The 17,917-nt window shown below is 34.9% G+C and overlaps 1 protein-coding gene across 7 annotated transcripts in view; it reads left to right on the top strand.

Annotated features, from left to right (window-relative positions):
- The window catches only part of DMD (dystrophin), a 2,687,035-nt gene that overhangs the window by 607,398 nt on the left and 2,061,720 nt on the right, over window positions 1-17,917 (top strand). For all 7 annotated transcript variants that reach the window (XM_070291485.1, XM_070291489.1, XM_070291490.1 and 4 more), the window contains exon 2: window positions 7,377-7,438. In XM_070291485.1, coding sequence (XP_070147586.1) covers window positions 7,377-7,438 — 62 coding nt within the window. The remainder of the gene's footprint in view (window positions 1-7,376; window positions 7,439-17,917) is intronic.

Below are 17,917 nucleotides of genomic sequence, written 5' to 3'. Positions count from 1 at the left end.
ACCCATGCTGGTATTCTTGCCTGGGAAATTCCATGGACAGAGGAGCCTGGTGGGCTACCCCCATGGGGTTGCAAGAGTCAGACTTAGTGACTAAACCACCATCCTCTTGATTAACATTCAGAACTCAGCTGAGATGTCACTTCAAGGAGGCACTGGATTTGTCAAGTTAGTTCCCTTCCTAGAGGCTTATGACAAAGCCCTATATTTTCTGTATTTGGGAACTTATCGGTGTATCTACTATCTTCATTTTAGGGTATGTTTCTCTCACTATGCTGTAAGACCGAAAGGATAGGAACTTAATTCTTTTACACAGTGGAATTTCTACCACCTAGCAGGTGTCAGTATGTACGTGTCACTTCAGTGGATAGTCTTAAAGAGGAAAGGCTGTAATAGTTTTCTCTTGATGCTATAAAAATGACCACACACATAGCCACTTAAAAGAACACAAATTTATAATCGAACAGTTCTTCAGAACTTCAGGTCAGAAGTTTGCAGTTGGCCTCGTTGGGCTCACATGAAGGGTCAGCAGAGCTGTGTGCCTTCTGGCAGCTCCTGGGAGAATCTGTTTCCTTGACTTTTCCATTTTCTAGAGGCTGTTCATGTTCCTTAGCTCATGATCCTCTTCCTCCATCTTCAAAACCAGCAACACTGGGCCAAGTCTCTCTGCCATCTCTCTGATTTGCCCTCTTGGGCCTCTCTCTTCCCCTCTTAAAGACACTTGTCATTATGCTGGGCCCACCCAGAAAACCCAAGATAATCTTGCTGTCCAGTATGAGCTGGTTAGCACATCCAATTCCATCTGCAACCATAATTCTCTTTTAAAATAATTTATATTTAGCCTATTTTAAAATAATTAAGTTTTAACAAAACTTATTCACAGATTCTAGGGATTAAGATGTGGACATCTTTGGAGGACCATAATTCTCTCTACAAGTTAACAGAATCAGTATCTGTAAAGAAGAAAAATGAGAAGAGTTCTGAAAAGTAAATTTGGTCTCCAGTATCTTGAAAATACCTTTATTGAGCTCTACTATGTTACACTTTCAATGCTTACTGCTTGGGAAGACAGCTATAACCCAGATAATCACTGTCTTAGAAATTAGAAAGGATATAGGCAATGTTATTAAGAAAATCTTTTATAGGATGGTGAACAGTGGAAACTTTATTAGGCTGACTGTCCAGCGAGTGAAAAATAAGGAAACATTTTTGACACTGTTTTTTCTCTTCTTTGTATAGTAATTTAATTATTTTAGACCACCTTATTATAAAATGACCATGAATGTCACCTTCGGCCCAATGTTCTATAGTCCTGTGATCAAAAGCTATTACTCAGATTTAATGGAAGCATTTTTCATGCCAATTTCCATTCTACTCTCCTCCACTTTGCATTGCCATTTTGTAGCATTAATAATATGGTAAACCCATTTTCTAAATATGTCCTGAGTTTGGAGCCTTCCTTCATAATGTTCCACAGTATCACATAATCCTATATAATGTTTACCATTAATCTTCTGCATTTCTCATTTCCTTTTTCCTCATTTTTGGTGGAAGCAGAGAATGAACTGACTCTAATAGCTCTTCCATATTGCTTAATAGTCCTATCTTTGAGGTGAAATAAACTCATGTCCCTTCATTTTTCTTCCCTATGTGCATTTCCAAATTGTTCTCAAATTTAATGTTTCCTTCTCCTCCTAAAGTTCTATTTTCTGGGTAACTTAAGAGATGAGACTCTTCAGTTAACATTAACTAGCACTCAAGAAAGTATCAGTGACATTTAAAAGAAAATGTTTTCCTAGCAAAGATTGTGATTAACTGTCTTGTGAAATAAGGATAATTTCTGATATTCTTATAACTGGGTAGGTTTTTTCCCCCAATTTTTTAAAATGATTTCACTCATGTTGTCTTATGTGGTAGCATATAAGGGATCATGTCATGGAGACTACCCATAATCTTACTCCCAGCTCTCTTTGTAATTTCATCCCATTCTGCTCCCTTCTTCCCATTTTAGAGTGCAGGGAAATTGTATATAATGGAGAGCATGCGCTTTTGGTTTCCTATCTCCCTGCCTTTGCCCTTGGTATCTTCTCAATAAGATTCATCTTTCCTGTTGCACCTTTTCTTCTTTCCCTATTTTTGCTCATCTTTCTAGATTAAATGTAGCCATCACCTTCCAGAAAATGTCTTCCATAATATACATGTGGCTACATATCCCTTTCTTTGTGCTCCTGAAGTACCCTTTGAGTGTAGGTACCCTTAATTATGCAAAATGTTTAATATTTACCCATCATATGTCATTTTCTACTATGCTGTGAACTTTGGTAAAAAAAGGAGTCTTGTTTATCTTCTTGATCATTAGTACAGTGACCAGCATATACTAAGCATTCTGTATATAATATTCTCTATACATCATTGCATAAATAAATGAATTCATGGCATCTCAACAACAGTTCCATGAGTGAAAAAGCAATGCATGTCCTCAATTCACAGATAAAGGCCACCAAACTAATAAGTTCTACAGTGAAAATTGAGACCTAGTGCCTTAATTTTACATTCTCTCAGCTTGCCCAGTATCATTTTTGTGCAGTAACTCACTGTTGTGAATCACTAAGATCACAATTTAATTATCCCACTTTTATAGGGGATTGAGGGTCTCAGGGATATCAAAGTTAATAACAGGGTGAAAGGTCTTTACACTAATTGTCAAAAATATGAAAGAACAGATTTATTGAATAAAAAGATTTTATTAGAAAGGGTTAATGGATTCTGAGATGAAATATGGCTTTTGTGTATGGCAGAAAGCTAATTTTATATGGGCTTTCCCCACAGAGAGAATAAAATAAAATGTTGGTCACTTTTTGCAATATAGGAACTAGTAGTTCTTCATTCTTTGATATCTCCATAGAAGTTTTCATGTAACTTTTTCTAAGAGGGATTTTTCTTCCTTGCCTCTCACATTGTTATACTCAGGCATATTTGTATTAGTAGAAGAAAATCACTCATAAACAAACCCTAGAGAAAATGAAATAAAATATATGTTTCTTAAAATAATTAAATAGGAGTATATAGTCACTTCCTGATAAAACAGTTGTCACTTGATTCTTTTCTCCTCTCTCTTAATGATTTCATGTTAATATCTCCTACTATAGATTGTATATCTACAATAACATACTCGTATCAAAATAGTCTCTATAAGCTCTGTAACAATGTATATATATATATATAGGTTTATATGTGTCAACTTTAACTATGAATGTATATTTAGGTGAGCATGCTTAAAATGGTCAACTTTTAAGTAATATGAGGAATTATAGTAGAAATAGATTTAACTATGCTGTGCTGTGCTTAATCACACAGTCATGTCCAACTCTTTGCGACCCTATAGACTATAGCCCACCAGGCTCCTCTGTCCATGGGGTTTCTCCAGGTAAGAATACTGGAGTGGGTTGCCATACCCTCTTTCAGGGGATCTTCCCAAACCAGGGATCAAACCCAGGTCTCCCACATTGCGGGCAGATTCTTTACCATCTGGACCACCAGGGAAGCCCAAGAATACTGGAGTGGGTGGCCTATCCCTTCTCCAGGGGATCTTCCCTACCTAGGTGTTGAACTGGGGTCTCCTGCATTGCAGGCGGATTCTTTACCAGCTGAGCTATCAAGGAAGCCCCAGATTTAACTATATACAAGTATAAAATTTTAGCATAATAAGAACAAAACAAAAATTGAAAAAAAGACCACTTGGGAACATATATTCGTTCATTGACTAAGCGTAAGCAGCTTAATTTACAATAGTGATTTTTAACTTGGATTTCATGGAATCTTTGGCAGGGAGGTCAGTTAACCTCATAAACCTGTATGTAAATATGTGTGTATAGGCATTTTTTTTCCTGTCAAAAAGGATTATTTTTTTTTTAAATCAGATGATCAAATGGAATCCATGACTTGAAATGTTTAAAAACTGCTAATATATGACCTCATTCTAATTAATTTTATTTATCAAGTGCTTGACAGATACATGAGCAGAGAATAAAAACAAGTATTTTGGAAAAAGTAGAAACATATAGAATAAATAAATGTATAAATTATGTTCTGTTTCATTAGTAATCAAGCATATTCAAACTATAGCAAACATCAACTATCTCTTTATATCTAATAAAACCACATTTATCCAAAAATACAAGCAAAAACTCTGCTATCAATAGTGTAAACTCACACTTTCTGATACCACTAAAAATTGGTATGACCATTGGGAAAGCAATATGACATTATTTAGTAAAAACCATGAAATTTTCCATAATGTTGACTCAGTAATTTCTTCTAAGACTATTATACAGCAGAAGTTGGAAAAGAATTCATGAAGGTGTTCATTATGATGGAATGTCTAATAGCAAACAAAAGGAAAAGGTAGCCCATGTGGTGTTTATGGTAAAATAAGTAAAAAAATAAAATGCAGCATATTATTGTGGCTAGGTAATATTCATGTTTTGGGAGGATTGTGATGTGCAGACACATAACTTTTGGTGATCCTTGTATGTTAAAATATTTTTGTCATACTAATATATGACAAAAATTGAAACAACAAATAATAATTAGTACATTATTATATAAAATATTTACAAGCAAATCATACGGTATCATTAAATGGTTCAGTTTTCACTTCTAGATAAACACATGTAGACATGCAGGCTGTTCACTCTAAAATTCCAGGATGTCATTCCCATAGGTTACAACATGCATGGAACACCCTAGGTTGTTCAAAATAAGGCTCTAAATTCATGACTATTTTTTATTTGTGTTAATATGTTCACCTTTTATGACCCTGATCACCTTGTAGCAGTCCATATTATCTATACAGTCGTAATGTAACATGGTCACTGTGAAAAGCCATGGACTTTGATTCAGATAATCTATAGCAGTTCATCTCTGTCACTTGTCAGTTTTATTCCTTCTGAGCTTGTGGTTTTAATGTATAAAATGGTAAATTACATATGGGCTGATTGAAATAGTGTATGTAAAACAGCTTTGTAAACAATAAGATAGTAATGTTATATTTTATAATAATGATAAAATTAGTATTATTAATATTTGTCATTTTAAAGAAAATAAATGTTACTATACAAAAAGAAAATATTAGCAGGTAACCCATGGAAGGCATATTTTTCTTGCATTAAAAGCAAAAGAGGTACAAGAGTACATTTAGTGAAGATTTTATATGATGAAGCTCACATTTAGTTCTTTTTACACAGCAAATGCATATTTTGCACATAATGTCAAGGTTTCCCTTCTGCCTTCAAGGCCTATCTAAAAATTGTTCTTTGTACATATAATCAAAAACAATAAAAATATTGCTTTACTACCCACTTTTCATTTAAAAGCATCTGGAAAAAAATCTCTTCAAAACACCCTCATATTCAGCTTTTGGTGAAGATGTTTGGGTATGTTTTAAAAACCTCTGGATGAATGCTTTCAAATGACTCATTCATTCTCCCATGTCTGACAGATAGGATATATATGAACATGTAGGAAAAATAAGTGGAATTGCAAATAAGGTTATTAAGTTTTGTGAATATATGTGTATGCCATTGAGAAATAGGCCTGTACAGACCTGTCTTTCTTTATAGCAAGTCAGTGGAAAAGGTTAAATCTTGACCATCTGAAATTGTTTATTAATTATTATTATTATTATAAAGAGTAGTATTAGATTTATGGCAGTAATATTCAAAAGAGGCTAGATTAGGTTTAAAAGCTATTAGTATCTATTTTTATTTAGTCACACTTGTCAACAAAGGAAAGATTTCTATGTTATAGCTATCATGTATCCTCTACTGTGTGAATAATGTTGATATTTGACCATACACAGTAGCTGTGGGACTAACACAAATAAGGAGGGAGTATTTTGTGATGCTAAATAACATTTTCTCATCTAGGAAAATGGTTTTAGGTTTATTATTTTTCCATTATTCTCTTTTATATTGCTTAAGAATATCTACTTATGGATTAATAATACTCTAAAGATAAACAGACATTCTTAATGCATAGATACGTGTGTTATAGGAAAGTGATTGTTTACTGTATATCATCTGTTTTCAGAAGCAGTGGAGATTGACTACTGAAAAATAATATGAGAGCAAATGAGGTTGTTTCCTGAGGGCATTTTAATAAGGGTTCTTTTGACCCATGTAAATAAAATATGAAATGTCTCAATTTTAAGTCTCTCTCACATACACTCGTTTATTCAACATTGACTAATATGATTGCATTTACAGTAATTTCAAGATAAGCTTCAGCATCAAAAAAGCATTTTAATAAATCACAATTGATGATTTTCCTGTCCATTGGACTCAATACTAACTTCCGGCTTTGGAAAAAAGAGATAATTTTTAGAAGCTTGAATTCTGCGAAGCTCTTTCTTAATAATTTTCCACCCTAATCTCTTGGTGTAAGAAGTCCTTGGGGATTTTTCCTTTGAGTATATTTGTATACATAATCCATGAAGAGTATCATTTGCATTTTGATTTGAAATTTCCTGACTTTAGATGAAGAGAAGTGCTAGAAATTTTGTAGTTTTACGATCCCCCTTCCTCTAATGTATTCACATATTGATCAAATATTTTCTGAGCTCTTAATTTGTACAGACAATATGCTAGGTTCTGGGGTACAGAGATAAGCAAGCCATGCTCCTGATCATCAGGAAACCTCTCCTATAATGAGAAAAGCCTATGTTAGGGGCCTATGTTAGAGTATGCAGGTATTACAAAGGAGGGAAAAATAATTTCCTCATGGACTGGGAATGGGGCAAGAGGAAAAGCTCAGGAATAGTTTATGGGAAGAAATAATAGACAATTATTTCTTTTGATTCTACTGGAGCATCTACTCATTATAGTTGTTTTGTTGGTGTTTAGTCACTAAGTTGTGTCCAACTCTTTTGTGACCCCATGAACTGTAGCTTGCCAGGTTCCTCTGTCCATGGGATTTCCCAGGCAAGGATACTGGAGTGGGTTGCCATTTCCTTCTGCAAGGGATCTTCCAGACTCAGGAGTCAAACCCACATCTCCTGCATTGGCAATTAGATTCTTAACTATTGAGTCACCAGGGAAGCACCACTATTAATAAATAGTATCTTTTCTAATGCTTTTATATAGTATTTGAATGAGTATGGACTTGACTGTATCAATTATTTTTCAGATTTCATTTTAGTTTGGATGCTCAGTAGCAACATCACTCATGTTCAATTTCATTATCAGTGAATTTACTACTAAATATAAAATAACACTAATGTATATTAACAGAAAGTTATTTTGGTTGTAAAATATGAGTGATATCCAAAGTTGCTTCTTAACACTATCCCTTTGTCTTTCTTTTTTCTTTTTACATTGTAGATGAAAGAGAAGATGTTCAAAAGAAAACATTCACAAAATGGATAAATGCACAATTTTCTAAGGTAAGGATATTTTGTTGCTCCTCTATTGAAACATGATGCTGATTTTTCAAAATGAACTCTGTATCTGTGTGATTTAAATGTCCATATTGTTTTTCTCATAGTCGTCATTTTAACTGTGCAAATCTGGGAATATTATATTGACTTTTAATTAAGGAAGAAGCAACAGAATATGTGGTAAAGAGAAATTATTTAATTTGATAAAACATATCTTTGATTCTTCTTCATGATATTAATTTCTTTAACATTAAGTCACCAGAGAATTTTGTCAGCAATCTTCATCAAGTAGCTGGTATATGTCATACACTAGAAGAAGACAGGAGAAATCTTTATTGTTCCGAAAACAATCATTTCATTGGTCCTTTTTGATCTTTACAAAGTATAAGAAAAATGAATAGGCTATTTGGCACCAATGATAAGTTTCTTCTCTTTATATGTAGACATCAATCCATACTCCTAATATTTATTTATTTTGCAAATGCAACTAACTCGTGATCAATAGCACAATTCTAGATAATTTTTGCATGAACACAGAGTAAAATATTCTTACCTTGAAAGCTACCATTAAGAGTGAAATATAAGGGGATTGCTGTGGGTTTCAAGGTTAGAAAGACTTGATTTATATTTAATAATTGTGGATTGGGCAAATCAGTCAAATGTTTTGTAAGTCAGTTTCCTCATCCTTCTATTGTGTGTGTGTGTGTGTGCATGCCTGTATAATCAATCAAATACAGATAATGGAAGTATAAAACTAATAAAACATGGATCCTATATGCAAGCCTTTAAGAGAAGTAAAATGGTGATAATGGTTATTTTGCATGTTATTGTGATGATTAAAAGAGGTACATTGTGCGAGAATTTCTAGCACAATGCCTGATACTCTTAATATATATATAAATTACTCTTTTCTTGAGCCTGTCTCACTTTGTAAAACTCTTGGCAGTAGATCCAAAAAATCTGCTGTAAGATACAGTCTAAAAAGCGTTCCCTTTACTATTTCAAAAGGTTTTAGAGTATCATCCATTCTTTGTATTTGACAGCAGAATTGCACCAGGTACTATTTAGTATATTGGCAAGAAGTAAAGTTACTGAATTTTAACTAATCGAATTTCATTTATATTTACTTGCTGAGGTATTTAATAAGTTGCTATTACAGAAATTTAATAAACATAGGAATGAAATATATTTTAAAAATCTCAACATTTTTAAAGTTAAGTGGCATGCAAATAATATAAAAAGAGCAAATTATAATAATACAAATGAAAAATAAACTCAGAAATATTTAGGATAGGAACTTACAATTCTGAGAATATTTATCAGATAGCTGTGTATGGTTTAATTGCTGTATCTAGTGGCCTCATTGAAATTTTCTTAATTTCGGAACTTTGTAGCAGACAATAGATAAAAGCTTTCAAACAAATCTATCAACAAATCAAAAGTATAGAGACTTTTTCATAATAATAATGTATGTAATAATAATAATAATGTATTCTGAATGTTTGAATTAAACTAGTTAATTTAATAAGGGTTGTAAACATGATAGACATTGTGAATTCTCATTTCGACAAATCTAAATAGATCATCAGTCTCTGTACACTGACATTTCTAAGTGTTGTTTACCATAATGCATGTGCTAATAAACAAAAGTAGTTTGATATCTTATATTCTGTGAAACATTGTGAGCACTGTCTTAGGCACTCCCTACCCTAAGGAGCCCCCGTATTTTAAAAGCTGTGGAATAATCACACACATGAATGTGTTTACTATTTTTTTTTAGAAATAGCCCGCCCCCAAATTCAACTCCCACTTATTTCATTTATTTTATGTTCTCCCTGAACCTATTAAAGTTGGATCAGGAGAGTCACCATTTTTTTAAATGCCTGAGCTTCATATTTGGGCATATCCTAGGTATCAGGATTATAAATAAATATTTTCATAAAGATAGAGGGAAACTATTTAGAGATAAAATTTATATGAGTATATGTGTGTGTTGATTTTTCATTTAGAGATCTGAAAGATATTGTCCATGTTACCTGGTTTCTTTTTTGCCATGACTTCAGGTTGGATAACTAAATTTTATCTAGATGCTTTTGAAGATAATGAGAAGAGAAAGCTAATTGATTCAGTTTAAGCTACTTGGTGGTACCAAAAGATAAACATAGCTGTGAGATATGTCATTTGACATATATTTATTTCACTGCTACCTGGAATTGAGCAGAAGTCTAGGCCTATAGGAGGCACCAAATTAGTTTAAAGTTGAATTTTCTGATCTCATGGAACATACATATTTGGGAGATGTTGGATAATTGCTAAATGGGGTAGCACTAAGTAGTCTCTAGGTAGTCAGGGAAAGCAATACTGAGTTAGAGTGAATCCAGGAACCTTTAGGAAGCAAGCTCTACTGATTGAGAGACTCTAAAGGAAGGAACATCAGAGAGCAAGGCAAGAATGTGTGTTTTCTTTATAACCCTGTTGATCATTACTAGTGCACCAAATACGCATAATAAATACATTTGGTGAGTAGTACAGATAATTAAATATATACTAAAATTAAGAGAAGTGGACATTCTGAATGAAAAGAAAAGTTGAGGAAGGCTTTAAAAAGAGAGAAAAAGCAGTGAAACATTATCATCTGTCTGTGTGGTAAATTGGACAGAGAGAAACACATAGAAAAAAATAAAGATGAATATGATGAGGTAAAAGGTTTATCTGTTAGGCATATATACACATATACACCTTTGTATAATATCTGTAAAGTATAGGGAGACAGCAAAGTAGTTTTTGGTTATTTTGTAAAGCTACATAAGGGATAGTTTAAGGGGAAAATGTGATTAAATATAACCTTATCATTTTGTGTCATTTGAAGCTTAAAGTATCTTTGTAGTAAATCCAACTGATTTTTTAACTTTTCCAGTACCATTTTAAAATAGGCCCTATCTCTTTTTCAAAATAAGTCTTCTATTAACTTTCAATTCCCCAAATTTTTACTAGAATGTGATTTATCACATCTATTCTATAAAGATAAGCAAACAATATTTATCACCACATAAACACAAAGCCATTGCTAGGTAAGATTAATTCAAGGTAAATTTTTTTCTTCTTGTAATTTATAGCTATTTTATAATCCTAAAAAATGTTTAGTATTTGCTGTACCTCAAATATAATTCACATTATAAAAATCTTGCACATTCATACAAGTTCTTTCAAAAAATCATTTAGGGAAAGTACACTTTTGAAATCATGACCACCAATAATTTTGTCATAAAACTTCCTTGATGTTTGCATTAGAGGAATAAGCAATTTGTGGGATAAAATATTTACTACTAGATCAATTGAAAGATTTAAACCATCTATCAGTGAGTTATATGATGGGTTTGATCCAATGCTGGATTTAGCAATTAACTTTTTTCCATCTTCAAACTTCACTTTCTGTAATTTTTCCAAAAGTAGTAGACAACTTTGTATTAGACTTATATGAAGTAAAACTGTGTAATTGATTTTATCTGTGAACTTCTCAAAGGTTTATGATATGATAATGTCTTCATTGCCACAATGTATGTGCGTGTGTGCTTAGTCACTAAGTCGTGTCCAACTCTTTGCAACCCCATGGACTGTAGCCTGCCAGGCTGCTCTGTTCATGGGATTTCCCAGGCAAGAACACTGGAATGGGTTGCCATTTCCTTCTCCAGGGGATCTTCCCCACCCAGGGATCAAACTCATATCTTCTGCATGGCAGGAGGATTATTTACTCCTGAGCTACAAGGGAAAGCCCATGCAATGTATACGCCCATGCCAAAAACGCCCGATACACCCTCTCATGATAACAATAATATGAGGTACAATCAACTGAAGCAACATATTTTCCTAAGAATTCACCATAATTTACCATCTTGCCAGCATAATGAACATGATATAATATAAATTCACACTAAAATTGTGAGTCAGTAAACAAGGCTTCTTTACACAGCTCTGTACCATGGAGCCTTAGGAAAAATCACTATATCCACACTTGAAGACATTTCAGAAAGGTACATCTAAAATTCAAATTCTTTGAGCCTTAAGTAAGTAAGTAGGTGAAGTCGCTCAGTCGTGTCCGACTCTTTGCGACCCCACGGACTGTAGCCCACCAGGCTTCTCTGATGTCCATGGGATTCTCCAGGCAAGAATACTGGAGTGGGTTGCCATGACCTCCTCCAGGGGATCTTCCAGACCCAGGGATTGAACCCGCTTCTCTTATGTCTCCTGCACTGGCAGGCAGGTTCTTTACCACTAGCGCCACCTAGGAAGCCCCCTTTGAGCCTTGTTTTCCTTATATGTCTAGTTCTACTTTATGAGAAAACATATATCAAAAATGGTATATATAGAAAACAAAATATTGCCAATTTTACTATCATGTAATGTATTTTCTGAATTGAATGAACAGCATATTTAGGCACTTCTTTGGATGCCTGCTCATTTCTTTCTTGAAGATGGTTTTGGCTACTCTCTTTGGATGGAACAGAGAATAGAGCATATATTTATATTTCATCATCTTGCCACACTCTCAATGCCAATCCATGCTCTCAGCACACACACGCACACACACACACATATACACATGCAGGCACACACAGTAAGCATGTTATATATTTAAAATTAGTTGAACAATTTTATTATATAAAAGAAGGATACTGAGACATAGGGGAAAAACATTGTTTCAGTGCAAGAGATAACAATTTGTATGTACCTTTCCACTATGTCAGTTCTAAATGTATATGTACGAACAAGTTTATATATATCCACAATACAAGAGGGGTTTCCCTGGTGGCTCGGTCGGTAAAGAATCTGCCGGCAATGCAGGAGACCTGGGTTCGATCCCTCAGTTGGGAAGATCCCCAGGAGAAGGAAATGGCAACCCATTTCAGTCCTCTTGTCTGGAAAATCCCATGGATAGAGGAGCCTGGTGGGCTATAGTCCAAGGGGTCACAAGAGTGAGACATGACTTGACATGACTTATTAGGACTAAACCACCATCGTGTACAAGGGGCCTGACTATCAGAAGTAATAGAGCAGAGCTGCTGTGTCATGAAAGGTTACCATAAATATGAACAGACACAAACCAGTATGCTCCTGGCTTTCTGTTTCTCCCTCCTAGTTGGTATCAGGAAGAATTAGGTCACTAGGGAGATTGAAGGGCAGTGAACTAAGTCTCTGGATCATGATAACAAGCCCATATAAGGCTTTGGTAGCACTTGAATTATTTGATACGATTGTTCTGGAGAGATGAATATTGGTACAGGAGACTATAGAAATCCTCATTTCAGAAATAGTGAACAATAGGAACTTTTTGATTCCAATATATCCTCATGTTAATAATGCTCTTGAGATATGCTTTCATGGTTAGTTGCTGTACTGACCTCATGAGATAAATATTCAGGATGAGCTAATGAGATTTAGGTGGCTTACTCAAGGTAAAGGAAAGGGATGAAGCTGGAAGCCAGGAAACTAGACTTTAAACCCCACGGTATTTCCATATTTGTTACTATTGTGACAGCTACTCCATGTACAAAATGCTGCATTTTTCTTGGGACATGTCACACAATTGATAAGTTTTATGAGACGTAGAAAAGGATTTTGAGTTCATTGAAAATTTGAGAAGAGATTTAATGCTTGCAATACCAACAGAAACTTTAACCTACCTTTGGATGTTTAATAACCCCCAAACTCAATCACTGTTGAGGAAGACTTTTAATTGATTCTTTCTAAGTGATTTCTAATATGTTAAATTTTAAAGCTTTTACATGTTATATTTTAGTGAGTGGTATAATCTAATTTTTAATATCATCAGTAAATTGTGGATATTGTTACTTATTAATATTGATTTTTATTTCCATTAGACATTAGCAAATTATTATGTGTAAGAGATAATTTAAATATTGATTTAAAATAATTTGGTGAGAAATGCAAGGTATTGCTTTACTGGCATGTGGGCTCCGTGACATCTACACAAAGTGTTAAGATGACTTCGAGAATGATATGTCTAGTGTTTGCAATAGAGATGTTTATGCTAATGGTCTAATCCATTGAGAACCATTCCCTTGAATGTTTTCCCAAATCTAATCTTTGCAAAGTACCCAAGTAACAAAGGGTATCATTCAGTTAATGAAAGGAAAATTAGATTGTGATCATTCTGTTTTCAATGAAAAACAAATAATTTATTGTTTATGTTGTACATCTTTCTTAGAAATATGTTATTCTTTATCAATCCACTGTTACTGAGCTCAATAATTCTAGCTAGTTTTAGAAGGTATACATGTTTTACTCTGTGTTCTGAATCTTATGACAGAAATGAAGTTGTTGATTGCAATATCTACATAGTATGGAATGGTTTCAGTGGCAAGCATATTTGGCTGGGAAATGTAAATATTTACCAATTAGCATGACTGTTGCTGGCAAAAACAATTCTCTGTAGCTGATAGGCAAATGCATTAGTTATCTGATTTATTCTATCTTAGGGCCCTACATAACTTTCTAGTAAAACAACATATATTGACTTTAGAGATTTATTTTTAGTTTGGAAAGAATAGTTGGCACTCTGGTACTGTCCCACTGGAACTATATGGTAGCTAAAATAACCTTTCAGCACTCAACAAATATCTATTGATTGCCAACTCTGTAGCCGGCATAGTAATGTACACTGAAAAAGGCACAATTCAACATGATTTTTCTTCTCTAGATTATCATCTGAAGGAAGAAGTAATGATATAACATAATTAAAATAAAATTTGACCTTTAATATGATAGAAGTGCTATGAGAATGTAGATGGGAAAAATGACTAATTGCTTAGAGAGGAGGAAAACCTTTTGAAAAGAGGTGACATTTAATCTGAGATTGTCCATGCAAAGACAATTTAAAGAAAGGCGAAGGCAACAAGAATTGCATGCAGAAGTATGGAACACTTAAAGAAGTTGGACCTGTCATATGACAGGTGGCCAAGGAGATTTGTGTGAGTGGAGAATGGAAGTTGTGAGAGAGAGCAAGATGCCATTCCTGAATCATTGTATTGTTGTTGGGGCCAGTTGGGCCAAGAATGGGCCAAATATCAATTTGATCATGTTAACATTCAACTTCTGGTTGAAAAATGTGAAGTTCTACAACAGAAGATAGTTATGGAGCAATTAGACTGCCCTCTCTAATTAGGACCACTAATGCTTCCTGCAAAATTGAATCTGAAGCCTAGAGTTTACACTTAGGGAATAGACATCTGGATCCCAAATGAAAATGTAAATGGGCTACCTTTTTCTATAGAGTTGTTTGATATCATACACATTCATCATCACACTGCACCACAGTCACTTTCAGGGCTTGTTGAAACATAGATCACTATAACCCACAGCCAGAGTTTCTGACTGTGTGGATCTAGGGCGGGGGGGGGGTGGGGGCAAGAAATTTGATTTTTAAGAACACCAGGTAGAAAGTGTTCTTGTTATTTAAATTACCTGCAGTTATTATGTCAGACTGTGAAGACATGTTTTTAATAGCATGTCTGTGAATTAAGTTCCTATCCTTCATGAAGAACCATTTATATTGAAAGAAACATGCTTTCAAAGTAATACACTGTTTTGAGTCAGTTAGCTTATCAATAATGTTACTATTGGCTAGAAATGCTTTGGGCACTCACCTGGTCCCTTAGTGCCTGTGGGAGCCCCCACAGATACTTCTTGAGTGGAGTCAATGTAGTGATTGTATTGGCTCTTGTGATTCTTTATTATTATTTCAAGAAGCATCTCAGCAACAACCATCAGGGAACTCTGAAGAAAAAAAAAAAAAAAGCTTTGGTTTATTGCTCTGAACCTGGAGGGTATAAGGCATGTCTGGGACCACATAGTGAGGTCACAGGTAGACAGAGAGAAAACTTGGGATTCTGTCTTTATTAGGGTCAAGGGTGGGATACTTAGGTTTTTGTGGGTTTGCTGTGGTGAATTTAAAACGTAAGAGTAGGCATTAAATGCTAGAAGAGAAAGGCAAACTCTCAGTTATCTAACTCAAATTCTCAGTTATCTAGGCTTTCTAAAAGAGGTAACTTGCATGGGTAAGGCAGCCTGACTCTTTATCTAGTTATGTAGCTGGTCATGTGCTTATTCCAAATGGATGTCTTTGAAGTAGATGCCTTGGCAATCAAAAGCTTAATATCAAGCACTTACATTATCATCAGAAAAACTAATTGTCAGGTGTTTACACTACACACACATAGTCTATACTCACCAACTAATTGTTTATTGAGATCTATGGCAACCCACTCTAGTACTCTTGCCTGGAAAATCCCATGGACAGAGGAGTGTAGTATGGTACAGTCCATGGGGTCACAAAGAGTCGGACATGACTGAGCGACTTCACTTCATTGTATATCAGGTACTCTAGGTGTTTGAACAGGCAGTGAAGAGACATGCTGATGCTACAGGGGCCACACTGGAAATAACTGCTATAGAATATCAGCAATTTAATCAGGTCCATAGTAGAGAATGTTTACGGAAACCATCTAGGATTTTGGAGAAGGCAATGGCAACCCACTCCAGTGTTCTTGCCTGGAGAATCCCAGGGACAGAGAAGCCTGGTGGGCTGCCATCTATGGGGTCGCACACAGCCAGACATGACTGAAGCGACTTAGCAGCTGCAGCAGCATCTAGGATTTTGATGAACCCTCAGTAGGGAATGATCTTTCTCCAGATAAGAATCACTATCCTTGATTGAAGTTGAGATCTATCCAGAAGGATCTTTACTCAGTAATAGAATTGGATTGGTGTTAAAAGACTCACAAACCTACCAAATAGATATTTTTAATATATAGATATAAATACATATATATAAAGTGTTGGGTTGGCCAAAAAATTCCTTTGGGTTTTTCCATAACATTGTATCGGAAAACCTGATGAAATTTTTTGGCCAACCCAACCAGTATATATATATAACATGTATATAGGCTTATAATAGTCTTCTTATGTTACAGGTCTCAATTAATATATATCTGATTGGCATACATATCTGAGAAAGGTAGATAGAGTATTTTTCAAAACTCTATCCTTTAAACAGATTTGTTGTCATTCAGTTTCTCCATTTTGTCTAACTCTTTGTGACTTCCCTGGTGGCTCAGATGGTAAAGCATCTGCCTACAATGCAGGAGACATGGGTTCGATCCCTGGGTTGGGAAAATCCCCTGGAGAAGGAAATGGCAACCCACTCCAGTACTCTTGCCTGGAAAATCCAATGGACGGAGAATCCTGGTAGGCTACAGTTCTTGGGGTCACAAAGAGTCAGATATGACTGAGAAACTTCACTTTTACTTTGCAACCTCATGGACTGCAGCATGCCAGGCTTCCCTGTCCTTCACTATCTCCCAGAGTTTGCTCAAGCTCATGTTCACTGAGTCAGTGATGCCATCCAACCACCTCATCTTCTGTTGCCCCCTTGTCTTGCTGCCCTCTATCTTTCCCAGCATCAGGGTCTTTTATAGTGAGTCAGTTCTTTGCATCAGGTGGCCAAAGTATTGGAGCTTCAGCTTCAGCCTCAGTCCTTCCAATGAATATTCAGGGTTGATTTCCTTTAGGATTGACTGGTTTGATAGATGATAAAGAAAGTAGTTAATATAGTTGAGCTCTGTGTTCTGGGGAAAAAAAATAGCCCATCCAGGCATTACTGTCAACTGTATCTCCTTGTTTTCTTTCACTGCAATTATTTCATGGGCAATGATATGTTTTTCTTACTAATAGAAAGTTTCCAATGCTTATACCATGTCCTTCAATTTCTCTTTTGTTCATTACTTTGCTTCTGCAAGAGAGATTTATTTTAGTGGTATTCTGAGACTCTTTCTTGGTGCTCCATTAAGGGTTATGTTTTAGACTTGACCTGGGTTCCTTTAGCCTCCTAGACTTCTCTGTCCAATTATGATCATGGTAGCCAGAACACAGAGAGTTAAAACCAAATCTAACATGAACACATTGAAACAAGTTCAGCAATAGAAATCTCTCTTGCAATGCAGCTAGAGGCAGATTTGTAAAGTTCATGTACAATAAAAGGCAGACTATGGTTTTTAAAAAGTCCTTTGCCTAATTTTACTCTAATTTAAACTAATTTCACTATCTCAATTCTATGTACAAAGAGAATTAACAATAAAAGTAGATAATAGGTGATCAGTAAATAAGTCATCACTTTCAGTCTTGTCCAGGATTGTAGCCCACTGACAGATGGACACAAGCAGACCCTTTAATTAGAAATGTGAGTGAAACCACCCCCATGGTTTAATATTAGCTGTCATTTAATGAGAACAAATGAGAATTATGGATGAATTTGCTAAATGTTTTCTTCTTTCATTTAGCTTACCTGGCACCCAGAAAACCAATCTTTTCAAAATATGTGTTGACCAAAAAGTTTGTTCAGGTTTATCCATAACATCTTATGGAAAAACATGAATAAACTTTGTGGTCAATCTGGTATACAGTCAATGG

The sequence above is a fragment of the Ovis canadensis genome, chromosome X (genome assembly GCF_042477335.2).
Source record: "Ovis canadensis isolate MfBH-ARS-UI-01 breed Bighorn chromosome X, ARS-UI_OviCan_v2, whole genome shotgun sequence".
Classification (NCBI taxonomy): Eukaryota; Metazoa; Chordata; class Mammalia; order Artiodactyla; family Bovidae; genus Ovis; species Ovis canadensis.
This window is presented reverse-complemented; position numbering and strand designations above follow the sequence as displayed.